Below are 27,253 nucleotides of genomic sequence, written 5' to 3' on the forward strand. Positions count from 1 at the left end.
AATTCCTTTTTTTTTAAAGATTTTATTTATTTATTCATGAGAGACACACACAGAGAGGGAGAGACACAGGCAGAGGGAGAAGCAGGCTCCATGCAGGGACCCTGACATGGGATTTGATCCCGGGTCTCTAGGATCACGCCCTGAGCCGAAGGCAGGACCCAAACCACCGAGCCACCCAGGGATCCAGCACCCAAGAATTCCTAGTTATGACTTCTTCACCTTTGGTTTTCTTCTGTTTTACATCAGAACTCCTGCTCCCTGGGTGACTCCAGACCCTTAGGCATATTCTCATCGGTCTTGCATTCAAAATGAGGTCATGACATTCTGGGAATTAGAGGGCGCATATTCTGTACTTTCATTTCTACTGAGGCGAAGCCTCAGGTGGTGCTTTCTCAGGGCTGAGGTGAGGGCACAGAAGAGATAAATCACGAAGGGCCTTTCATTTATACCCACACGCCTTTCACCTTGTCATGTCCAAGTTGGATTAATTTTTTTCCTCTGGTTAGTCACAGTCCTTGGGAAGAAAGATAATGCAGGCCCATGTTGTTTTATTTGGTCTTGAGGGAAAATTGGAAACATTAGCTTGATCCCAGGACTTTCTCAAGCTTTGTAATTGGGGGGTTGTGAGGTGGTAGGCCATCCAATAGGTAAGATAGAACCGAGTTCACAACTCTGACATTTGCTGCAAGTGTAATCAGATCCTAGAAATGTGGAGAATTCTAGACCCGAGGATAAACGCTTTCAGAAATTATAATTTACTGAGAACCTCTTGGTGTAGGCTGTGATGGTTTTCCTCCCAGGGAAGAGCACAGGGTGAGGGAAGGTGAAGAGTGGATGTGAGCTTGGAGGGTCAATGAAATATTTGGCACCAGGCGACCAAGATGGGACAATTTTCTCCATCCCTAAGCTGTATAGTCTTTGAGAAGACTTTGTATCTTGGATTGTTCCACCTGTACCCTTCCTCCCATGTTGTATTGTTTATGTGTCAACTTTATTGAATCTCCTTTTACACAGTAGGACTAGGACTTCTGTGACAGTGAACAGCTCTGTCGTGTAATGGACTTTCAGTGAGCACTTATTAATTAATAATAAGTTATTAAGAAAAATAAACTAATTTTAAACTAAAATTTAAAACTAATTTAAATTTAATTTTGGTTATAATTTTTGATATCAGAGGAAAGGCAGCTGGGTAAATGGATATTTCCAGGTACTTTTTTGCAGTAACAGTTCTGTGTCTTCTTGAGGGGTTGGATACAAGGTAGGCCTTACTTTATTGTGATGTAGCACTGTCCAGTAGAACTTTCTGCAGTGGTAGAAATGTGCTGTTATATCTATACTTTCTGATATGGTAACCACCGACTGTATAAAGCTATTGATCACTTGAAATGTGGTGAGACTAAGAAATGGAATTATTAATTTTATTTCATTTTAATTAATCTAAATATAAATTTAAGAAGCCATAGTTGTCTAGTGGCTTTCCAAATCGGAAAGCATAGTTTTGAAGGGAAGGATTTACACCAAAATTCAGGTATTTTGTAAACCAACAGTAATAAATTAAATGCAATACCACGGGGCTGTGGATCTAAGTAGCGCTGTGCATCTTCTGTAAAATTATTCTTTGTGTAGATTTTTTAAAAAGCTGATTAAATGCGTTTGGATCTTCCATAGTATGAAGATGCCTGTTTTGAATTCCTATTTTTTTATTGTATGCCTAGAATCTATGCTACCTCGACAGTGCTTATTTAGGTATCACCACATTCTTGTGTAGCTGTTCCAAGATTTTTGTCAGAGTGTGCTCAAAAAATACTGGTAAACATGATTACAAATGTTTATTTCCTATGTGACAGATTTTAATGATTGCCAGATATGGGGAGTTTGTGATCAGATGTGTGAAGACCGAATTGGCCACCATCAGTGCCGCTGTGCGGAAGGATATGTCTTGGAGCATCAGCGGCATTGTAAAGCTAATACTTCCTGTAAGTAAATTAAGGGTACTTGCTCTATTCCTGAACTAGAAACTTACAGCTAATATCCTCCTTCCATAGTAGATGACATAAGAAATACCAGAATTTATGTGGATAGTAGGGTTTTATCATCACAATTTAGGAGCGGCCTTGCTGCCAGAAGAATGGGTCCACATTAATTTTGTATTTTGCTTATTAGGGACAAATTTATTAATTATGACCATTAGTCATTTTTTTAAATTGGCAGTTTGTTTACTTTTTGTCTGAGCTTTTGTGTTATCTACGACATTTAATTGTGGAATGTATTTTTTTGGATTACTTGGACATTTAAATTTTAATCTACCTACCACAAATGTGGGTGACAAGTACCTATAAAAATGATTTTGGCATTGTTTATGAAAAATTTAAGAGTGATTCAAAATGGACCTATGAAATTTGTATTGGAATTTTGGGGAATGCCCTCATTCTGGGCATTTTGTTGGAGTCAATCTAAGTCTAAGTACTGTAGTACAGATTGGGAAAAATCTGTTAAAAGATGATGCCCCCCTCCCCTCCATTTTGTCACCATGCATTTCTGAATAAGATCTTTGTTTTTTTTTTTTCCCCAATTGTTTTTTTTTTCAAACGTAGTCTGGAAGTTCCTTTGGCCTTCTGAAATTTATCTGCTCGTAGAATTGATGAATTGCCCATTTCCAAGTTATTTTTTTGTAGAAATATCTGATTTGCTGTTTACTAACTTTGGTACAGCTGATTATTAACAATTGTATTTATTTTTGAAAGGATAATAAAGTAATGTGTTCAAAAATTTTAAATTATAAAAATGTCTTTCTCCATGTCAGTTCCTCTCTGCCCCGTCTCCAATTCCCTGTCCCATGGATAATTATTGTTTATTTTAATTCTAGAGATTGTTAAATACATAAATAAGAATGTATAAATATAGGTATCTAATTCTGGTTTTGCAGATCATGGGAGTAAACTATATGTACAGCTGCATTTTGCTATCAATGTGTATCTTTAAAGAGTCCTCTTCCTCATTCTTTTTGTTTTTTTCTGGTGGCATAATAATCAATTTTTGGATGCATATTATTTATTTAACTGATGCCCCACTCATGGGCTTTATGTCATTTTTTTTTTATCCTTTGCTATTGCAAACAAGACTGTGATGAAAACCTTGATATTCATGTATCATTTTGCATGCTTGTGAATATGTAGGTAAAACAGATTTAAATCCATCACTGCCATGTTTTTCAGAGTGAATTTCCCAGTAATCCATAAAATATGTTCCGTGCTTTACCCAATCTGCAGTTGCTTGGTGAGGTGCCCATATCATAGAGGATTCTTGAAAATATCTGATGCATTCCTCGCAGTGTCACTGAAAGTTCATTGGACTAGCAGTCAGAACACTCGGCTTCTTGGTAGACTCTGCTCCAAACTTACTGTGATTTTGGACAATTCATCAAGCATCTTTGTGCCTCAGTTTGCTTATCTGTAAACTGAGTAGAACGACACCAATATGCCTGCCTCAGAAGTTTATTTTAAAATCAAATAAGATAACATAGAAGAAGTATTTGAAAGGCAGGAAGCAAATCAGTTGTAAGTTTGCCTGAAAGGGTGATTGGCGTATGTTTGTTCACTTGAAAGAGTGATAATGCCTTCCTTCTTCACATTTAGCTGAGCAAGCCTCCGTTATCTTCTCCAATGGTCGGGATTTGCTAATTGGTGATATTCATGGAAGGACCTTTTCGATACTGGTAGAGTCTCAAAATCATGGAGTGGCTGTGGGTGTGGATTTTCACTATCACCTACAGAGAGTCTTTTGGACTGACACCGTGCAAGATAAGGTAAATAGAAATTTCAGGAGTGTAGCTTGGGAGCTGATAGAACCCCAAGCACAAAGTGTTGATAGTTTTTCATTTTTGGGGGAGTGGAAGGGAAAGTTCTTTTGTTTTCTAACAAAAAAGGCCCTTGAGATATTTTATGTTAATCAGCACCTTTTCCATGCTATACTATTACATGTGACCTATTAAACAAAGCAGTCTATTATATGGATTAGCCTTGAGCAACTTTTAATTTTATTCGAAATGGAGTCCAAAAGCCTAATTAAAAGAAATAGTAGACATTCTTTCAAAACTGGATAGATATTTGGTAGTAATTTTTGAAACTTGATCATTGAAAATGTAAAAAGTACTCTGCTTCTTTGGATGATAAAAATCAGATTTTACCTGCATCTTCTAAATGGAACTGTAATTGAAGATTGGGTAACAAATATTGACAGCATTTTGTTTAACAGCCAAAATTTCATTATGCTGTCTTATTTGGAAAGTGTGATAGATTTAATTTCAACTCTGAGTGATGCAACGGAGATTTTCAAAACATAAATTTTGGAGACTTCTAAAGAGTTATGGAATTTTATTTCTTCTTGCATTTCCATGTACTGTTAACAAAATTTTAATACAATTAAGTGGTAACTTGCATAAAATTTCTAAAAACTGAGAATTTGGATTATTAAAAATTCTGATTTGATTACAGCTAAAAATGAAAACAAACCATCACCATCTCCTCCACAAAAAAATTCTACATTCATTAAACTTTTGATAGCTACCAAGAATTAGAAATGCAAGATTAAAGAAATCCAACTTTTTATATTTGCCTTACATATACTTTTAAAGAAACCCTTTTTCTCCCCAGTAACCCAGAATTTTTTACAAGTCTCATTTTTTCTTTTCTTTTTTTTTAAAGATTTTATTTATTTATTCATGAAAGACAGACAGAGAGAGAGAGAGAGAGAGAAAGAGGCAGAGACATGGGCAGAAGGAGAAGCAGGCTCCATGCGGGGAGCCTGATGCAGAACTCGATCTCAGGACCCCAGGATCATGCCCTGAGCCAAAGGCAGACACTTAACCGCTGAGCCACCTAGGCATCTTATGGTTTTTTCTTTTTTTAATCTTGATGACTGGTTTTTACAACATAGATATACTGAATGAATATAGGAAAACAGTGCCCACGGTTATGTTTAAGTGTAATTTTGGGTTTTCTTTCAGGTTTTTTCAGTTGACATTAGTGGTTTCAACATCCAAGAAGTCATTTCTCTTGATGATCCAGAGAATCTAGCTGTGGACTGGATTAACAATAAACTTTATTTGGTAGAGACCAAGGTCAACCGCATAGATATGGTAAATTTGGATGGAAGCCATCGGATTATCCTTATAACTGGAAACTTGGGGCATCCTAGAGGAATTGCTGTGGACCCAACTGTTGGGTAAGTAATGTGAAAAAAATACTGATTTTAGTATTTCTGAAGCTTTATTTCTCCCTAAAGGTAAAGCATCCACTGGGTTAAGTAAAGGCTCATTCTGATTTCTTATAGGGTCTGTACACTAGAACATTTTATGTATTTTATGTCTCCATTCATATAAGCTTTAAAGCATATATCTATTGGTGTACTATATGAATATGTGAGTTTTGGGGGTGTGAATTTTATTTTTAGTGTTTGCCACATTTGCCTGGCTGAGAGACTGGACACTGTGTTCTGATTCAGTCTAATAATGTTGTTACAACTGAACATTACTTTTGATTCACCATTATCATTCTAACATGAATTAGGTGCAAATTTTTTTAAAAAGGGAAAAGAAAAAAAAGAGAAAAAGAAAAAAAAGGGGAAAGAAGATCGGAGCTATCCTTTTTTAGCACTCATTTGTTATAAACTGGGATTAAGATGACAATGCTAATACCTCTTTACAAGTTGTTCAGTGTTAATTACCCCACCAAGATTGATAATGCTCACCTGTCTCCAGGTGTAAATTTAAATTTTCCCCATGTCCACATTTGAGTGCAGTTATGAGAGACTTGACTTTCTCCTAGATTTTCAAAGTTGAGTCTTAAAATGGTTGTATGAACTTTAGGCTGCTGAAGGGTTGGTGAATGGTGATCATTCATTTCTACTTCATGATATCTTGGTGTCTTTCCTTGAAAATAATGGATATATTCTCTGGACTATGCCCTAGAATGGAGAATTAAGGAGGGAAATGGTTTGATAGCTTATTTCAAAATGTATTTGTAAGTTTTCCTGAGGGTAAAAAAGAGAAGTAAAAGGCAGAGCCAGGGATCAGGGAAGAAAGTTAAGAAGATGGATATGAATTTTGAGGCTGCCCTATTGGTGCATTTTAATAGTTGCTATTTGGAGTTGTTGCCTCTCCCGATTGGCCCTCATATTCTCTGATGTTTTTCTTTGTTGTTTTATACTCCTGTGCTTCTCTAATCAGCTAGAGGAAATTTCCATTGATCCAAACACACAACCTAAAAATATATTTTCCAGACAAACTTGTAAAATAACTGACTTTCATCTTTTGTTTGTCTTCTGTAGTTATTTATTTTTCTCAGATTGGGAGAGCCTTTCTGGGGAACCGAAGCTGGAAAGGGCTTTCATGGATGGCACCAACCGTAAAGACTTGGTAAAAACAAAACTGGGATGGCCTGCTGGGATAACTCTGGATATAGTATCAAAGCGTGTTTACTGGGTTGACTGCCGTTTTGATTACATTGAGACTGTAACTTACGATGGAATTCAAAGGTAAGAAGTGTTTTTTATGGCTTCATAAGTTCGGGGGAAAGTACATAAAATTTTTGGAGCAGGATTCAGAGGGACCAGAATTAAAATACTGCTTTGTTGGTTGACATTACATCTTGAATGTCTTTTGTGTTGATTTTTGTGTGAAGTGACATTTTTTTTTGAGGGGGTTGTTTTAAACTTTTCTTGAATTCCCTGATAATACTCATTATATATTACTTAGAGCATTTGTTCTTTGATTTCTCCTCTATAACTGCTCCGCAACTCCTAGATGAAGCACATTATTTCATTAATTTTTGAGTCTGTTTATTTTTCTGGGTCCCTTATGGTTTGTTTCCAAAGATTACTTTATCTTTTACCTTACTAATTTTCCCTCAGTGAATAAATAAGTTTTATTATTTATTTAACATTATCTTGTGGGAATTAATTGGACTTCACTCTACCTCTATGTAGTTCAAATTTCAAAGAGAAATTCTGACTTGTATTTTTACCTGATATATTTCAAAGATACTCAGAATATTTGAACATAAAATATGGCATACTTTTTATTTCATCTTCTTAGTCTGATGACAGTTAACTCTAAGTTAAATTGTTAACTATTTTAGTTTCTCTGCTTTTGAAGTTTTCAAAAATTGGTTAAGATACGGTTTTAAATTTGTCAAAACTGCTCTTTGTGGATTCAGCAAATAAGCTGGCTGATTTAATTATTCCAAATGACTTGACTTTGTTTTCTCGATGAAGGACTATTATAGTTTTGTTTTCTCCTTTATCCCTATTTTGTAGAGGATTTTGTAAGGACAGTATCAGTTTGCCACTGGATTTCATATTCTTAGAACAATCTCTACTTAGTTAAATGAAATGATTAAGTATTAAGACTATAATTTCTCATCATTTATACTGATTCCCATAATGAGAATATGATGAATTACTTTAATGAAAAAATCTTAATCAACCCAATAAGTCATTCAAAAACGATTGAGAAATTGCCTGAATTTTTTTTCATAGGTGTTTTGACATTACATTAGTCTAAATATTTTTATGCTAAGATTAAAGTATAAAAACATAAAAATCAATGGAGTTTCAGAAATCTTTGAGTGCTTTGCAGGCTGTGAAGAAACATCAAAGAGCTATTAAAAAGCTCATGAGTACAGCTGAAATCATAAAGTCATTCCTATTGCTTTGCCAGCAGGTGGCATTCAAGGTTCTGGAATTTGCTAACTGAAAAAGAAAAACCATTCTCTAATTTTAATGTACCATGTCATTATTGAGTGTGTAAAGTTTGCACTAACTTGCCACCTTAGGTTTCTTTCCCCTTCCCCCCATTTTTGGTGTATTTCCCAGCCTTAGTATCTTCAGTTCTTTTTTTAGAGTACTGTTGTGCTTTTTAGTTTTCAGTGTTTTTAAGATTTTTCTTTAAAGTTTTCCTGTTTTGCAAAGAGGAAAAAAAAATGAGTTTTCCCTCCTCCTCTACCTCACTTTCTTTGTGTGACGTGTGTGGATGATCATTTACGTAGAAGTAGCTATGGCAGACACTGTTGATTTCTTTCCCTTGCTTGGCACCTTTTACTTCTTTTTCTTCCATTTAAGCAGCTCTGACCGCCCCGTGCCTCCACTTACAAGTATGATGAGCAGACAGTTTTATGAAGCAGAGGTATAGTAGTGGTAGCACTACTTTTTGATTTCCCAAAGTGAAATAGGTCTGTATGTTTGCTAGTGGTTGAATTGTTCTCACTATCCTGCTCCCTGATTGTTGAGAAAAAGATAATGGTGCAGTGTGAAGTAGGTTTAAGGTATCTGCTACCATATTTGCATTCCCGTGTTACACTCTTTCACCTATGCATTATGAAATGGTACTTCACATCTTAGCCCTTTTTTTTTTATGGGGCAAACTTAATAGAATTGAGAAGCATGTAAGAAAACAGTAATTTTTCAAAAAATCCAGAACAAACTGGGGCTGGGACTGGAATTTTATTTTCAAGGTTCTTTCTCAAGAGACAAATGAAAATCCTTCTATCAAATGTAGGTCGAATTATACCCACATCTTAAAATGTGTTTTTCTATATATTTCATTTTTGTAAACAAGAAATTACTTAGCTTTTCAGGCATTTACTCAAACTAATTTCACCTTTAATCAAAATGAAGGCAAACAAAAATTTTAATACACATCTTTTATAACAGGAAGACAGTAATCCATGGAGGCTCACTCATTCCTCATCCCTTTGGAATAAGCTTGTTTGAAGATCGTGTATTCTTTACTGATTGGACAAAGATGGCTGTAATGAAGGCAAACAAGTTCACAGAGACCAATCCACAAGAGTACCACCAGACTTCTCTGAGGCCCTTTGGAGTGACTGTTTACCATTCCCTCAGGCAGCCCTATGGTATGCCCCAGAACAATGGAAACCCTGCTCAGTTTGGCCTTGGTAGAAAGATTTTCTCAATGCTATGGAAGTTAATGACTTGTGATCTCATGAGATTTGGGTGGCAGTTTCAAATATATGATGGATTATCTAGAGAGTTAAATGCTCTGAAACTGCTCTGTGGATCATGGGGCCTTCTGAAAAAATTGATGTATTTCAGAGTTAAAATGCCAAATCTACAAGGAACTTAAGAGATGTATGTTACAGATATATTTAATGGCACCTGCAATGTGCCAGATCCTATCTAAATGTTGAGATTAAGAAACCACAAACAAACAAAACCAAAATATATATCCTCATTCTCCTAAGAGAAAACTTATATTCAATCCTTTAATATTAAAGTTGAGAAAACTGAGGCCTAGAAGAAGAAACTAACATGCCTAAGTGTTGACTTGAGATTTTAAGATAGTGTCAGAGCCAATTTCCTTTTCTTCTCCGTTGTACATGTATGACACCTGTTATTTGGTTTGTTTTGGGTCTGTCATAGGCCAATGGGGTCTGGTGTCTCATGGGCTGGTCACTTATCAAAGAAAAGAAATATTTTGACTTAGACACCACTTAGTCTTCTGTTATATTATAGTAAGTAGTGTTTGTGTTTCAAGGTTTTAAATTGTCAGGAATATTGTGACTGTATATGGCTCCTTTCTGTATTTGCTTGTGAAAAAAGGAAAGAAATATGATGAACTGTATTGATAGAAAGTTTAATATCAGTGAACAGTAATTCAAGGAAAAGCAGATTTTACTTAAACTCCCACATTAAGTGGTGGGTCTGACTTTAGGATGGAGAAAGACTATAAAAAAATCAGGTTGATTATTTATTTATTTTTAGAGAGAGAGCTAGCACAAGTGGGGAGAAGAGGGAGAGAGAATATTTCAGTTTTTATTTTTGTTTTTTTAAAGATTTTTTAATTAATGAGAGAGAGAAAGAGAGAGGGGGGGGGGCACAGACACAGGCAGAGGGAGAAGCAGGCTCCATGTAGGAGCCCGAGGTGGGACTCGATCCCAGGACTCCAGGATCATGCCCTGGGCTGAAGGCGGCGCTAAACCGCTGAGCCACCCGGGCTGCCCTATTTCAATTTTTAAAAAAGATTTTATTTATTTGAGAGAGAGAAAAAGCACAAACAGGGGGAGCAATACAGGGAGAGGGCAGAAGCAGACTCCCTGCTGAGTAGGGAGCCTGACCCAGGGCTTGATCCCAGGACCCTGAGATCATGATATGAGCTGAAGGCAGATGCTTAACCAGCTGAGCCACCCAGGTGCCGCGATTTTTTTTTTAAACAAAAAACCAGCCACTAGAACTGATACATTCATATGAATATCCTTCAATGTAGTCATCCTGGGATAACATATACCGAAGCTGAAAATCTGTACTACATCTGAAAACATTTTGGAAATCTCTGATTGGAATAATCAATTCATGAGCTACCAACTTCCTATTGGCCTTTGACTGAAAATAATATCCAATTTTATCATCCAAATTATTATTTTTTTTGTTGTTTCCCCAAATCAATCCCCCTGAGAAGGTAAAGAGACAATTTTTTATTTATTTATTTTTTGTAAAGAGACGATTTTAAAGAATAATTCAAAAGCTAAGAAGATAATTTTCAAAGCAGATATGACCTTTTTGGCTGTGACAGGCTTGTGCACAGTGATGTTTTGAGTATCAGCTTTGAGAATGGGTTTTGGAAGTATAGTCTGGTTTGTACTGCAAGCTTGGCTTCTCGTTTAGCTGCTGAATAATCTTGGGCAAGTTGAGTTAACCTTCTGGAGCTTGATTTCCTCTTTTATAAAATTGGGATAATAATAATTAGCTCTTGATTCTAAGTTGGCTTACTTAAAAAGCATGCATCCTGTGAGTTATAGTTACTGTTATATCTTATGAATAAACTAACACTTAACTAAAACACTCAAGTTTTTTTTTTTAAACACTCAAGTTTTTTAGGGGGAGGCAGTTATTTTATAGTCCCTGAGGCTAGCAGACATAGTTAACTTGGGGAGAATTTATGTAGCTGCAGGAATACTGTGTTGCCACTACCTGTTGGAGGGTAGGTAGGAGAGTAAGAGCAGCTAAATGTGGGTGTATACAGCATCAACCAGCAGTGGTTTTTCTGAGTTCCAAGCCCATTATTTTGTTTCACTTAGATGGCTCAAAGTGGTTTCACATTCTTGGATAATCATATATTTCTAATTGAGCTTTAACCCTGTGTATTTTTTCCTCTAGTTAGCAATCCATGCAGAGATAACAATGGGGGCTGTGAACATGTCTGTGTCCTCAGCCACAGGACAGATAATGATGGTTTGGGTTACCGCTGCAGGTGCACACTCGGCTTCAGCCTGGATGTGGATAACCGCCACTGCGTTGGTAAGAAATTGCTTTGGGATGTCTTTCTGGCAGGCAGCTTAGGGGTATGTGCCGCTTTTGGACTGTGCCAGCTTCCTGTCCTCCTCCTCCATGGTGAATAAGCATTTGGTAGCTATGCAGCATCTTTCTCAGTAGGCACCCCTCCCTTTACACACAGAACTGCTTGAGTTTGAAGGTGTCAATTTCTGTTCTTTGATCTTTCCTTTAATTGCACATCTAGGGTTTCCTTGGGTTCCCTTTCCCCTTTTCTTCCTGAAATCTTTTGTCTCTATAAAATTATGCTTTTGAAATTCCATACAATTTAATTTTGAGTTCTTTTCTCTGCTCTGTATACCTTTGCCACTTTAGATGTTAATGTTAACTTTATTGGGAAGTACTTTCCACCACGTCTGTTGCCCTGTCCTAGACCGCTGCCTTGGCCCCTTGAGGGGGGTGGTTGTCCCTCCATCCCACTTGGCTTTATTGCTGTGTCCCAAAGCAAACTTTGTTGGGGTGGCTCATTTCCTCATCTAGCTTTTCACTTTTCAGTTCAGATTTTCTCTTTATATTTCCCTGTGCTCTGGGATTCAATGATTCTCTCAAACACTTTTCTTCCTCTTTGGCTGCCTCCTAATCTATAAGTAGGCTATTGCCACGCCTCAGCTTATGAGGCAATGCACACTCCTGCAATATTTGATTCTTCTTTCTTCCCCTTGAAAACTCTCCTTTTTTAATGCCTTTGACAAATTCTGGCTCCCCAGATGGTACTGCTTTGGGCATAGTATGTAAATTCTCTAATTCTAACTGAAACAAATTTGTTAACTTTGTAGGTAATCCTAAATTCAGGTAAAAATCACCCTCATTTGAAAAACAATGTGTTTCTATTATAGTATTGACACTATATTGCTCTTAAACTACTGCAATTTTTATCTTTGTCTTCGGTATACCTCGTCCATTTCTCTCTTCTAATTTTCTGATGTCCTGTTACTGTCTCCTTTGATTTTAAAATCACTCTTTTTTTTTTCTGTTTCCTCTGTTTTCCCTCTCCCCTCCCATTTTTCCCTCCTTTATTTATTTCTAAAGAATTTACCTGGTCACTGGTCTTAATACCTTAAAAACTGCAGTGGGATTCTTGGTTAGATATCCATACAAAAGTTAATCCAAATCAAGAACTGTGATGGAATTACTATGCAGTTCAGTTAATAGTACTTTAGAATTCAGCATAGGGACCATGTTTTATATAAATAAATCTTAAGGATAAATTACTTGAGAAGTAAGATTCTAATAGTTGTATCACCCTCATAGCTGCTTATCTTTTTTTCCTCTCTTCTTGTTATTTCCAATTATGTTTTCCACAGATCTGTTTTTTATGTTTATTTCAGAATTATAAAATGTGCTTTATGGATGTATAAATAGTTTCTCTGGAATTGAGAGAGAACAAGAACCAGGCTGTGGCCAACGGTGCTGTGTTTTTCTTCCTACAGCTGTTAAGCAATTCCTGATCTTTTCATCTGAAGTCGCTGTTCGTGGCATCCCATTCAACCTGTCTACCCAGGAAGATGTCATAGTTCCAGTGACAGGAAATCCTTCTTTCTTTGTTGGGATTGATTTTGATGCGAAGGAGAACACTATCTTTTTTTCAGATACATCAAAAGACATGATCTTTAAACAAAATATCAATGGCACAGGTGAGAATACATTAAAAAAGATCTCTTTTGCACATGTTGTCCATCTTTTACTAATAATACTAATAATTTGCTCAGTAGAACTTACTTAGCTTACTAAATGCTTTTAGTTCAGGAAAAGAAATCTATTACTCTTCTCATGACTTAAGTTATAACAAACACTTCCTTTCTTTAAGAGTGTATTTTTAACAATGAGAAATGTTGACATAAAAGAAGTTGACATTTCATAAAAGGAAAGTCAGGTATATGAAAGTCAGTGAGGGGTTGATTGGCTAGAGGCTGTTCCTGATATACAAGCAGCCAGATGACCTCTCTTGAGGGGGGCTGGGCTTGAAATAATAATAATAAAAAAAACCATGAATTATATGGAAATATGGATTTACTATAAGTTTTCAGTTGATTGGGATTCTGTTAAATCTTCATAATCAACACAGAAAGATAAATTACGGCCAGTCACACTTTACTGCTGGGTACTTTATTGGATGATGGCATAACTCAGTATTTTCATTTTATAACTCACTGGAGAATTCTACCAAACATTGAAAGAAGAATTAATACTCATCCTTTTCAAACCCTTCCAAAATATTGAGGAGGGAGGAATACTTCCAAAGTCATTCTATGTAGCCAACAGTACTTTGATACCAAAACCAGATAAGGATACCATGAGAAAAGGAAACTATACACCAATGCCTCTGATAAATATTGATGCAAGAATTCTCACCAAAATATCGCAAACAGAATTCAAGAACACATTAAAAGCATTATACACTATGACCAAGTGGGATTTATCCCTGGGATGTTAGGGTGGTTCAATATATGAAAATCAATAAATGTAATACATCACATCAGTAAAATGAAAGATAAAATCACGTGATCATCTCAGTAGATGCAGGAAAAGCATTTGACAAAATAAAACATACTTTCATAAAAAGTCTTAATGGAGTGGGTATAGAAGAAACATATCTCATGTACAAAAAGGCCATGTAGAAACGACAGACAGCTAACATACTTAATGGAGAGAAATTGAAGGCAAGTCCGCTAAGATCAAGAACCCTTTGTCACCACTCTTATTCAGTATAGTATTGGAAGTCCTAGTTTGAGTGATTAACCAAGACAAAGACGTAAAAGGCATCCAAATCAGAAAAGAAGAAATAAAAAGGTAGTTATTTGCTGATGATATGATCCTATATATATAGAAAATCCCAAAGAATCAGTCAAAAACTGTTGGAATTAATAATTTCAGTAAAGTGGCAGGACACAATCAACATATACAGAATTCAGTTGCCTTCTTTTACACTGATGAAAAACCATTTACACTGATGAAAACCATTCCATTCACAATAGCATCAAAAACAATAAAATACTTAGAAATAACTTTAATCGATGAAGTGGAAGATCTGTACAATGAAAACCACAAAATTTAGATGAAAGAAATTGAAGAAGACACAAACAAATGGAAATACAGCCTATGTTCATGGACTGAAAGAATTAATATTGTTAAAATGGTCATACTACCCAAAGTTGTCTGCAGATTTAGTGCAATCCCCATCAAATTACCAAAGGCATTTCTCATGGAAATAGAAGAAACAATCCTAAAATTTGTATGGAACCACAAAAGACCCTGAATAGCCAAACCAATCCTGAAGAAACAGAACAAGGTAAGAGATATCACACTTCCAGATTTCAAACTATACTACAAAGCCAGGGTAATAATAATAGTATGATATGGGCACAAAAATAGACAGATTGTGGAACAGTGGGACAAAATAGCCTGAAAATAGACCCCAGCATATATAGTCAACTAATATTTGAGGGGAGATCCAAGAATAAACAATCGTAAAAGGATAGTTTCTTCAACAAATGGTGTTGGGAACACTGGAGAAACCCATGTAATTAAATGAAATTGGACCCCTATTTCACATAAGTCACAAAAAAATGAACCAAAATAGAGCAAAGACTTAAAAACTGATACCTGATACCATAAAACTCCCAGAAAAAAATGTTGGGAAAAAGTTCATCAAAGTTGGTCTTAGAAATAAATTTTTGTGCATGAGGTCAAGTACAAACAACAACAAAAATCAACAAATGGAACTACATCAAACTCCAAAGCTTCTGCACAGCAAAATAAACAACAAAATGAAAAAACCTACAGAATGAGAAAAGATATTTGCAAACTACATATTGAATTAGGGGTTTAATATCCAAAATATATAAAGAACTCAGTCTAGCTCAACAGCAACAACAACGACAACAACAAAAATCTAATTAAAAAGTGGACAGAAGAGCCAAATAGACATTTTCTCAAAAGGACATCAAATTGACCTACAGATGCATGAAAAGATGCTCAACATCACTAATCATTAGGGAAATGCAAATCAAAACTACAATAAGATATCACCTGATACCAGTCAGAATGGCTAATAGCAAAAAAGACAAGAAATAACAAGTGTTGATGAGGATGTGGAGGAAAGGGAATCTAGATGCTCTATTGGTAGGAATGTAAATTAGTGTAGCCAATGTGGAAAATAGTTTGAATTTCCTCAAAAGGTTAAAAATAGAAATACTGTATGATCCAGTAATTCCACTACTGATTTTGCCTAAAGAAAATGAAAACACTTTTTTGAAAAGATAAATGCACCTCTATTTGTTGCAGCCTTATTTACAATAGTCACATTATGGAAGCAGGCCAAGTGAATGGATAAAGATGATGTGGTATATATATATATACAGTAGAATAATATTCAGCCATAAATAAGAATGGCATCATGTGATTTGCAACAACATGGTTAGAGCTAGAGAGTGTACTGCTAGATGAAATAAGCCAGTCAGAGAAAGACAAATACCTTATGATTTGCTGATGTGGAATTTAAGAAACAAATGAACAAAGGAAAAAAGAAAGAGACAAAGTAGAAAAGAGACTCTTTAAGTATAGAAAACAAATTTATGGTTACCAAAGGGGAGATGGGTGGAGGGATTAAGAGTACCCTTATCTAGATGAGCACTGAGTAATAAAATTGTTGAATCACTATATTGTACATGTGAAACAAATACAACACTGTATGTTGACTATGCTGGATTTAAAATAAAAAAAAAATCCATCTTTCATTTCCCTTTTCTTTGGATTCTTTTTTCCTTTTTTGTTTCAACCTTTTTCATGATGGAAGCTTTCTTCAAATTTCTGTGATTCTTGTTTACTATTAAGGGCAAGGCTATAAAAGCTACCAGAAGGTCTGTCTATAGGTATGAGCCTCATCAACTAGTGAACTTCAGGTGATGAGGCAGCCTTTCTGTTGGAGAGCTCCCAAACATTGATATTAGTAAATCTTTTTCTAGAGATAGCCATTTGTCCTTAGTTGATATCTCCATTCTCCTTGGTTTGGGGAGTAAGAGGTGGTGAGGATAGCTTGCTGTCTGTGTTCCAGGAGAAGTTCAGAGGATAGGGGCTGAGGACCCTTCAGTTCTTGAGTCGCACAATCCCCCTATATTCACTTCTGTTCCATCCCAGCTTTCCCGTGTGCATTGTGGTGTCCTTGAGCCCACAGCGTCTCTGCATCAGTTCCTCCAGAGAAGAACATCTCTGTTAGAGGAGGTAGATGGAGGGGAGTGGCATAGATGGTTAGTATCTGGGAAGGGCCTGGTGGATTTATTGTTCCTGATACAAACCTTTAATCACCCCTTAGTTCACAAACCTTTAACCACCCCTTAATTCCTTGCCTCTGTGTTTTGCCTGGCATCTCTGAGAGCCAATATGCTGAGGCTTCTGTATGTGTGTTGAGGGGAGGGGCTTCCCTCTGCTGGCACTGAGTTTGTAGCTTTCTCCTCCTACTTAGTGAGTTAATACCTGTCCAATCACTTTGTCTTCCAAACCACGGAAATCTCATATCCATTGTCCCTGGACTGTCATTTTGATAGACTTTGGAAGGAAGAGGAGAAAACGTGTGTGGTCAGTCTCCTATTTTGAACTAGAGTGCAACTTTTCTGGGGACTAGAGTTAAGTCCATTGAGCTTGGAGAACCCCAGTCAATATTAACTCTCACCAAAAAATAGTCTTGGGTTTCTGAGCCCCATGTAGGCTCAGTCTCCTACAGGCGTCATACAGGTCATCCCCCTTCTGCTTTGTCAAACTGGAATGCTCATGATGCTTTTTGCCAATCTCAAGTCTACATGTTGAGCAAGTTACCTTTTAAAATACTCTATAGTCAGTGGTTAAACTTTCTGTGCTTTGGTGAGGGATACATTGCTGTTTTCCAGGGAGAGGAATAGGTGTACATGGGTACACATGTAGAAAATGAGTTATCAGAAATCTGATTAAAGTCAAGATCAGCTGAATGAAGCTCTCAGAGAACTCAGATATGATCAGATCTTTCCTCCTAAACATACAACCCCCCGTCCAGTCCACGTTTCTCTCTAGTTACAGCTCTATCTCTCATTTCATGATTGGACTTCTTGAAAGATTGGTCTGCATGTTCCTGCTCTCAATTCCACATTTGTACTTCTCACTTATTCTTCATTCCATCCCAATCTCCTGTCAGTTGAAACCTGTCTCATCTCGATCACTTCCAATCTCGTTTCCTTCTCTTTCTTTGCTATTCTTTCTGGTCTTCTTTACAGGTGTTTCCTTCTTTTGCCTGTTTCCTAAACAACCATGTTCTCTTGGTTCAACATTGGTTCTCTTCTTCTTTGTCATCTTCTGCATAACTTTGTGCCTTCTGTGTCTTAGATTACCATTTATGTAGTGATTTATAAATCAGTGTAGGGAGAGTTATGATAGGACATTTACTGAATGATTTTCTTCCTAACCTGGGGAATGAGGGAAAGATCAGGGAAGGCTTTTTCAGGTGATAACAGAAATCTCCATCCAAGCTCTCAAAGGTTCAGACCCAAAATGCCAACTGCCTTTGGATATCTCACCATATAACCCATAACTACCTCAAAACCAATAGGTCTAAGTGGATATCTGTACCCTATTTCTCACAGACCTCCTGCCTTAGTGAAGATCATGACCACACTCCCTTCCCTTCCTTCCCCCTTCCCCAATTCCTCCCAGGATCTGGTGGTTACCTAAACTTCTCCCTTTCTTTTAGCCTCTATCATTAACTCATTAACTCCTGAAACATGGAGTTCTCAGTCTGTCTCTCACTTCTAAGTCTTTGCTTTCCTATAGCACCCGATTCACCACTTTCTTTGAGAAACTTTTCTTCACCTCTGCCTTGCCATATGCTTCATTTGGAGTCTGTGTTTTATACCATTTTGTGCATCTCTCTATCATAACACCCATTACTGTTTCACTTTTGCCCCTTGGCCTAATTGCCTCCTCTTTCCCACTTCATTATAAATCCCTTGAAGGTAGTGTCTACATTCTTTCAAGATGCTTCACTTTTCTATGACTTAATTTCCTCAGATGCAAAATAGGGATATTAATAATACCCACTTGATTGAACTACCGTAAAGATGGGTGAATCCATGTAAAGTTCTTGGACCAGTTTCTGGCTCGTAATAAGTATTCAATATAAGCTATTATTATTAATACTATTAGCAACATTATGTTTCCTAAGTATCTCATGGTGTCTAGCACACAGAGGAGTTTATTTTTATAATTCACTAAGTAAATGAATGGAAGAAGCACTAATATTGTTTTTCCTACTTTAAGAAAAGTGTTATTTTTTACTGTGACTCAGATTTTCTATAGCGAAAAAAGAGAGGGGGAAAAAGACATAAAAATTCACAAAGAGGAAAGTGGTCTTTTTTTCTCCTGTACCCAGTTCTGATTTTCTTTTGGTATCTTTGCTGGTCTTTTCAAAACGTCACAACTTTCAAGTTTTGAAAGACTGCTGAGAAGGTTGGGCCATCACGCCGCAGAGATTCCCCCATCAGTCGTACCTGGTGGTGTCAGCTTATCAAAGCTGTCTATGGGTGGTGTTTGTGAATATGTGAACTCAGGTATCTTGTCTTCAGATGTTCTGCAATGAGAAATTTTTTTCTGGAAACTTGAACAAGGGAGTAAATGCAAGGCATACCGCTTCTGGTTCTGTTTATCAGAATCGTATCTGTTCTTTGAGATCCAAACTTTTGGGAATGGATAGATTCTAGGTTTATCTCCTGTTGTTGCTCAGCAGTTTAGTGTTTTTTTTTTTTTTTTTTTTTAAGAATTCCATATGGGTTACTGAAATATGCTGTAACTCTGACACAATTTAAATATACAGTAGTATGCTTAGTTTAAACCTTGTCCATATTTCAACTTACAGGAAGAGAAATTCTCACTGCCAACAGGGTGGAAAGTGTTGAAAGTCTGACTTTCGACTGGATTTCAAAGAATCTTTATTGGACAGATGCTTCTTACCGGAGTATCAGTGTCATGAGGCTAGCTGATAAATCAAGACGTGCAATAATCCAGAATTTAAATAACCCCCGATCAATTGTAGTTCATCCTATTGCTGGGTAAGTGTGTTCATGTTTTCTGAAGAGCTTGAAACTATGTCTTTTAAAGTTACTGAAAAGTGATGCTACGGTTATTTGGCAAGTTCAGCAAATATAAGATTGAACTATATAAATTGAAATCACCTTAAATTTTATCCCTTTAGCATAAGATCAGGTAATCACTTTATCTCCTTGAAAACACTTTCGCCTTAGTTTCAGCTTTCCCAGTCTTCACTGAAGTGTGGTTTTTTTTCACAATTGAAGAGGACCAACAATGTGATACAGGTTCAGTAGAAAAGAGTTGAATGTGCAGGGGAATTATCAGGAAAGGCTCAAATTCTTTCCCTGCTTTAATGTATTGATATAAAGCTTAGCAAAACTTGCTTAATCATTCAGTAGTTTTCAGAATAAAAAGTCTTTCAGACTACAGACTAAGTTTCGTGTTTAACTATTCCATGATTGGTGGTGTCAGACAAGAAAGACAGAACAGTTTATACTATTCCTTTTAGGTTCTTACCTTTCTTATTTAAATATGACTAATAGCTAATATGTTTGTTTGGAACAAGTCTGAGCTGAGAAGTTGTATTTAAGTGGAATTTTAATAAAAATGAGTGGTAATTCACGAAAGCCTCATTCATGGAGGGCACATAGTAAACACTTTACATAATCTTGTCTAATTCAAAATCTGGTCTGCGAGCCAGGTAGATAGAATATCTGTTAAGCAACAGTTAGGATTCAAATTCCAGGCCTATGTGACTAAAAGGCTTTGTGTCTAAGAACACTGTATGCTGCCTCTAGACAGCGTTTATTTGGATTTAAATTTGCTCCCTGTGAAATAATGTAAGAAACATTTAAAAACTGGTGATAACTATTAATAAATATTACTGCCCTGTAGAGAGTTGATTTTCTAATGGATTTATCTTAAACTAAATCATTGGCATTTGGTTTTGAAAAGCTCTTAAGATTCCTTTCCTACTGACTCTTTCATTTAAAATAATTGAAGTCGCGTTTCAGAAAGTCATGATTTGGAAAAGACCAATTTTAATTTCTAAGGCTCACAAGAAAGAAAAAAATTTTTTTCCCTAGTTTTTTCTTTTTATCACTCCTCAGAATAAAACAAACAAACAAAAAAAACCATACAACATTGCCTTGGGTAGAGATTGTATAAGAGTTATGTTGAGTTGGGTGCTTTCTTCATCAGAGATGAAATGCTTTCCTGCAAATTTATCAGTTCCTGGTGGAAGATGACTAAAGAACTTTCTAATGTATCTGAGATGTTCAATCCAGAGAGGAAAGAGAGATTAAAATCTGTTTTCTTGCCCATAGTATATTATTATTATTTCATTTGAATAACTTTGGAGTATTTGGAGTATTTTTTTAAAGATTTATTTATTTATTCATGAGACACACACACACACACACAGACATAGGCAGGGAGAGGCAGGCTCCCTGCAGAGAGCCTGATGCGGAACTTGATCCCAGATCCTGTGATCACACCTAGAGCTGAAGGCACACACTCAACCACTGAGCCACCCAGGCATCCCTGGAGTATTTAAAATGTAACACAGAGGTGCTTGGCTGGGTCAGTTGGTGGAGTGTGTGACTTGATCTCGGGATTGTAGCTTTGAGCCCCATGTTGGGTATAAGTATTACTTAGGAAATAAAATCTTGAAACCTGAATTATGCCTTTCTAAAGAATCTACTTGGTGACAGTAGCTTTAGGTCCTCAGTCTAGGATAGTGGTTCTCTCCTGGATGCCCATTTTAATGCCATTTGTATTTGTGCGTTTGATTATATGTTGATAACTAAACTTTTAATTAAAATTTAGATAAAACAAAACAAGAGTTAGATCAGTTGTATACTCAATCTGCTTATTTTTTTAAAGATTTTATTTATTTATTTATTCATGAGAGACACACACACACACACACAGAGGCAGAGACACAGGCAGAGGGAGAAGCAGGCTCCATGCAGGGAGCCCAATGTGGGACTCGATCCCGGGACTCCAGGATCACGCCCTGGGCCGAAGGCAGGCACTAAACTGCTAAGCCACCCAGGGATCCCTCTCAATCTGCTTATTAAGCAGATTTTATCTGTAATTGTATAAGCCAAATAACATATACAGAAAATGAAATTAGTTGTAGCAAGTCTCTGGAGAACCTGAGTTTGTGCTAAATCTCTCCAAGTCATCTAATTTGTTCTAGTGTTAACATGTTTGATTTATTACCTCTTTTTTCTTTTTTTAGGTACATATTCTTCACTGATTGGTTCCGTCCTGCTAAAATTATGAGAGCGTGGAGTGATGGGTCTAACCTTTTGCCTATAGTAAACACTACTCTTGGGTGGCCCAATGGGTTGGCCATTGATTGGGGGTAAGTAGGAATCATCCCAAATTACTGAGTTCCCGCTTACTATGGAACACTTATGAAACATTATGATGGAATAAGGAAACTGGTACTACTTGCACTAAGATATTTTATTTCCCTATATCTGGGAGAAAGATATAGAATGATACAAGAACACAAAAAGCACAAACATAGTTCGCCAACTTCTGCCTGGATGAAAACTAATGCATTCATGAATATTCTGTGGAAATTGATAGAGGAGGTAGAAGGCAGACCCAAATCCCATTAGAAGTAGGATAGGAATTTGATGAAGTTCAGGTCATGTGTAATTTTCATAGAGGGCATCTTAAGGATAGGAAATCTTTAGTGTCAATTAATCAACAAATGCATATTTGCATATATACATTCTGGGAGAATTTTAAAGTGTATAACATAGAGTTCTCAGGAAATTAATGATCTATCTTGGAACATAAGAAAAAGTAATAGGATAAAAAGGCTTACAGACGTGAAATGCAGTTTATAGGAGAGATGAAAGAAGTGTATTTTGCCTTTTGAACGTGATTTTCTTAACTTGTGGACTTAACCAGGAGAAAAATAAAATATCTAACTTGAAGATAACATTTTAAGTTTTCTAAGATAATTAATTAGAAATCGTTTCATGAAAGTACTGTATCTTTGGGGGTGAACATAAAACTACTACATTTTCAATGAATATAATTTAATTTTAAAAAATTTTGTTCAATAAATGTTTCAAATGAACATACCATTTATGAATGCTCTCAGTGTAAAGGGTACATTACTAGTTTCTAGATAACAGATAACTAAGTGTTTTATCATTTTAGGGCTTTACGGTTGTACTGGATAGATGCCTTTTTTGATAAAATTGAGCACAGCACCTTTGATGGTTTAGACAGAAGAAACCTGGGCCATATACAACAGATGACACATCCATTTGGACTTACTGTCTTTGAAGGTATGCTTTGAAGCAATGAACGTGTGTGTTGTTTTTATACTTCGCAAATTGTTAACAGTAGACTCATCCTCATTTGGCAATCTCACACTTCCAGAAAAGTTGGTTACTTAAGGATACAAAAAAGGAAAATGGTGCTAATAGATGAAACATTTAATTTTTTTGACTGAACATTTCATTTTTAGAGTAAATTTTTAGATGCTCTTTGATAATAATTGACAACTTATAGATATAGCATTTTATAGATTACATGTATTATAAAATATAACTCCCCAAGTACTCTATTACATAAATATCCCACAAAGAAATAGTAAACTACTGCTTTTGTCATTTTTAAGAATAAAACAACAAGAGCATTCGTGGTAAGTTGTACTGTTTTGCTGCTCTCTATAAGAACCTCCTCAAAATCCTTGTGGAAAAGCTATTACACATATTTATCAACTGCATAGTCACTGAATAGCTCTGAAGCTTTTTAGACACATGTTGGGTAACTGACACATTGTTATATAGAAATGTTAGAATCTGGCTTGTGAAAAATAGCAAGATGTACTTGTTTTTCTTCATCAGCCTTTCCAATAGTTTAATGCTACTAGTATTAGTAGCATTGCTGGGGGCATGGACTTTTGGGAAACTACAGCCATAGTGATCACATGTATCAGGTCCTGTCTTGAGTGCAGGCGTGGTATTTTGAGTTGAATTGCTGGGAATAAGAATGTAGCTTGGCACTGTGAAATAGATGGTTAGTTTTGTCTTGAAATTAAGGTTTCTGTGAATGATGGTGTAGCTTGTGCATAGCACAGAAGTGCCAGGCCAAGAGGGTGTGAGAGACAAAGTCTGTCCTGGTTCTGTTTGACAAACCATGATTATTCCTGTTAGAGAAATGCCATTTTTGTGATTCCCCAAAGGCCCTGCCCATATGCCAGTTGTGTCCCTGGCTGAAACTTTCTACTTTCTAAAAGCCAGGTGCTTTTAAAGACTAGATACTGACGGTAAATCAAAGACTTTCTCCCCCACATATAGTGTGGAATGAATAGCTAGTAAATATGCATGTTCTATCCTGCTGTCTGTTTATCTATGGTGGAGTGCATGGTATTTAAAAATATTTAAAAAATGCTCTTGAAAGAGTAAGATTTTTGATGAGATGAATCAATTATAAATACTCATCCCTTCCTCTGTATGCCTTCCCATTTATTCACTCCCTTTTCATTAATGATGTCAGACAACCATTTGCTGTTATATCAGAATATTATAAGAACGTTAAATTTTCACTTTTCTTGAAGAAATGCTTTGAGATTGAATAAAAATGCAGTTTCAATACCTTTTTTTTTGTCAGTATGAAAAAAAGTTTAGTGCATACTCATGAGAGCAACACAATGTTCCACAAATAATAAGTTTCTCCCAGCACTCCCCTCAAAGTGAATTTCTTATGGAAAATTCTCTGATTGCATAACAACATAAAAATCATCATTCTTTTCAATGAAAGACTAGATCTGCTTGGCTATCTGTGCACCACATGGGAGTGAAAGGTTTATTGAACTTCTTATCTATTTAAGTATAGTAAGATACCTTCGTGAGTGGTGGGACTCAGGCTAGATAAGATTTAGTAAGTCAGTGACTCATTAGTCATTGATTAGGTCACAGATAAGGAAAACTGGTCTAATGATAAAATTTGTGGCATTTTAGGCATTTTTTGGTTAGCTGAGGATTTTAGTTAAAATGTCCTTTAAGAGAAAAATTCACTGATTCTATTTAAAATGTGTATGTTTACTTCCCTGCTTCAGTAGCTAAAGTGAGCATGACTAAGTTTTTGAGGTTTAGAATCTTACAATGCCTCTCTATCTTACTATTTTGAACTTCATGGAATATAACTACAGGTGTAGGGATAGGCATACTTCTGTGGATGATTTTTTGATTCCCACAGCTACAGTGAAAATTCCTTCTTGCATTAGATCTGTACTTTCCCTTCTCAACAGCTTCCTATTAAAGTTGAGTGTGGGCAGCCCTGGTGGCTCAGCGATTTAGCACTGCCTTCAGCCCAGGGTGTCATCCTGGAGACCTGGGATCGAGTCCCATGTCGGCTCCTGGCAGGGAGCCTGCTTCTCCCTCTGCCAGTGTCTCTGCCTCTCTCTGTGTTTCTTGTGAATGAATGAATGAATGAATGAATGAATGAATAAATAAATAAATCTTTTTAAAAAATAAAGTTGAGTGTTAAAAAAAAATTAGTGTCCTCAGTTAAGACATAGGATATATAGAATGATTGATCTGGAAGGGAGCTTAAAGATTTAGTCTATTTCCTTAATTTTACCCAAAAAAGAGCCCTCTCACAGTTAAGTATTTGCCTGTAAGCACTCAGAAGTTTAGTCCTTTTGAGACAAGGAGTCAGTCATATGAGGTACATCTAATGCTCTATTGAATAATCCAAAATTTTATTTTTACCTGTGGAAGTCTAAATGTAATTGCTATCAAATACCATCACAATCCTCCATACACACCTGCCTGAACTGGAACCCTGGTATCATTAAATATATAGCCTTGTAAAGAGTCATTCCTAGAGAGTAACAAGTCACAGAAAATGATTACAGAAACGTATTACAGATATTTATGGGAGAGTCTTCTCACATTTGCGAGAAGTGTTACAAGTCTATCGCATTTCCCAAAGTAATTCACAAGTGAACTATGATGAAAATACTAATCACTGGTGTTTCTTCTTAGACCATGTGTTTTTTACTGACTGGAGACTGGGTGCTATTGTTCGAGTCAGGAAAACGGATGGTGGAGACATGAGGGTTATTCGAAGTGGTATCACTAATATAATGCATGTTAAGTCATATGATGCCAACACTCAGATTGGTAAGTGGGATTGACACGTTCTATCATATGTTTATATTTATTTAACATGGTGGCTTCTTTTCTTTTCTCTTTAGTACTTAAGATTAGTATAGCTCCTGATTGTTATATATTTCTACAACCCAGAGAGTTAAATAATATAAAACTTAATATATTTTTCTCTGCTCAACTCTGTTAATCCTAAAAGTATGGTTGAGAAAAACACATCTTAGGACTTTTTCTGTGTTTAAACTGAATGTTATATTTAGCATGTTGATTTTAAGAAAGAAGCCATTTTGTAGCATTGGGTCTGAACATTGTTCTTTCCTATTTGTTTTCCTTGGCAAACTAAATCTGTGATCAAACCAGTGGAAATGTTCATAACTCACTAGCTCTGGGTATTGCTTTTTCAGGTTCTAACTACTGTAATCGACCCACACATCCAAACGGTGACTGCAGCCACTTTTGCTTCCCAGTGCCAAATTTCCAGCGTGTGTGTGGTTGCCCCTATGGAATGAATTTGACTTCTAATCACTTGACATGCCAGGAAGACCCATCCCATGAACCACCCATGGAGCAGTGTGGCTCCCTTTCTTTTCCTTGTAGCAACGGCAGATGTGTGCCAAGTAACTACCGCTGTGATGGAGTAGATGACTGTCATGATAACAGTGATGAGCACCTATGTGGCAAAATGAGTAAGTAGCTTATACACAGGAGATACTTTCTGCAATGAGTACAACAGAGAGAGATAAGCCTTTTTTTTTTTTTTTTAAGGCTGGGTTATCTCTATGGGAAAAATTCTTTCAGAATTTCAGATTTTTAATATGTAACCCAAAGCTTTAGGAAGCTAGATAATAAATATCATTAATAGATAACATTACAAATGATTTCTACCATTGATTTGGACTATATTCACTAACAATGTTTTTTCCCTGACATTGGCTATTTTGATCATCAATGCAATCATTACTTCTTGGCAAGCACCTCAAAAAAGTCAAATAGGAAAAAAAAAAAAGTCAAATAGGTTATAATCTTTAGTATCTGAGAGAATAGTATTTCAGGATAGGTACTTGGAATAATTGCATTTGAAAATCCATTTGCTATGATCCCTTTCCCCCACTTTGGAGTAAAATAGGGGTGAAATGGTGGTCTTAATATTTACATTTTTCTTTCAATGGTAATCTAGTCTATAAAGTCTGGGGCCTAATGAATGCTATTACAGAAAACAAAAAGATTCCATTAACATAGAAAAAATAGGTAAAGGACAATTGAAATCTAAGAAATCTCTATCAAGGTGAGACCAATAGTAATAATAACCTGTCTTTTTGGAGAGAAAGAAGAGTGTCAGATTTGAAAATAAAAGTGCCCACTTGTACTTTTCTGAAATTTAAAAAATTTTCTTTGCCTATTATCTTCCTATTTCTAAACTACACATTTTTGCCTGAATATTTTATCAATTTGCATTTTTCAAATGACACATTATTCAAGGTTTCTGTTTAAGTGTGAAATTGTGATTAAAAGAAGTAGCTTAGAAGTAAGGAATGGGCCTCAGATCACACCAACTGGAGATTGAATATGGGGCAGATTCCTGAAGTCTCAAAGCCTCAGATTCCTCATCTGTAAAATGCAGATAATTCTACATACTTCAAAATATTCTTGTGAGGATTGAGAAAAAAATATGTGAAGCACTTAGAAAAATGCCTGGTATCTGATAATTG

At 36.1% G+C, this 27,253-nt stretch overlaps 1 protein-coding gene across 1 annotated transcript in view; it reads left to right on the plus strand.

The window, feature by feature from the left end:
* LRP2 (LDL receptor related protein 2) overlaps positions 1-27,253 on the plus strand; it is a 196,265-nt gene that overhangs the window by 66,436 nt on the left and 102,576 nt on the right. Inside the window, exons 10-21 of the mRNA XM_072811537.1 lie at positions 1,848-1,976; positions 3,636-3,805; positions 5,006-5,223; positions 6,328-6,534; positions 8,710-8,912; positions 11,173-11,313; positions 12,777-12,980; positions 19,223-19,415; positions 21,641-21,766; positions 22,582-22,712; positions 25,422-25,559; positions 25,949-26,230. Coding sequence (XP_072667638.1) covers positions 1,848-1,976; positions 3,636-3,805; positions 5,006-5,223; positions 6,328-6,534; positions 8,710-8,912; positions 11,173-11,313; positions 12,777-12,980; positions 19,223-19,415; positions 21,641-21,766; positions 22,582-22,712; positions 25,422-25,559; positions 25,949-26,230 — 2,142 coding nt within the window. The remainder of the gene's footprint in view (positions 1-1,847; positions 1,977-3,635; positions 3,806-5,005; positions 5,224-6,327; positions 6,535-8,709; positions 8,913-11,172; positions 11,314-12,776; positions 12,981-19,222; positions 19,416-21,640; positions 21,767-22,581; positions 22,713-25,421; positions 25,560-25,948; positions 26,231-27,253) is intronic.

Source organism: Canis lupus, chromosome 34 (assembly GCF_048164855.1).
Source record: "Canis lupus baileyi chromosome 34, mCanLup2.hap1, whole genome shotgun sequence".
Lineage (NCBI taxonomy): Eukaryota > Metazoa > Chordata > Mammalia > Carnivora > Canidae > Canis > Canis lupus.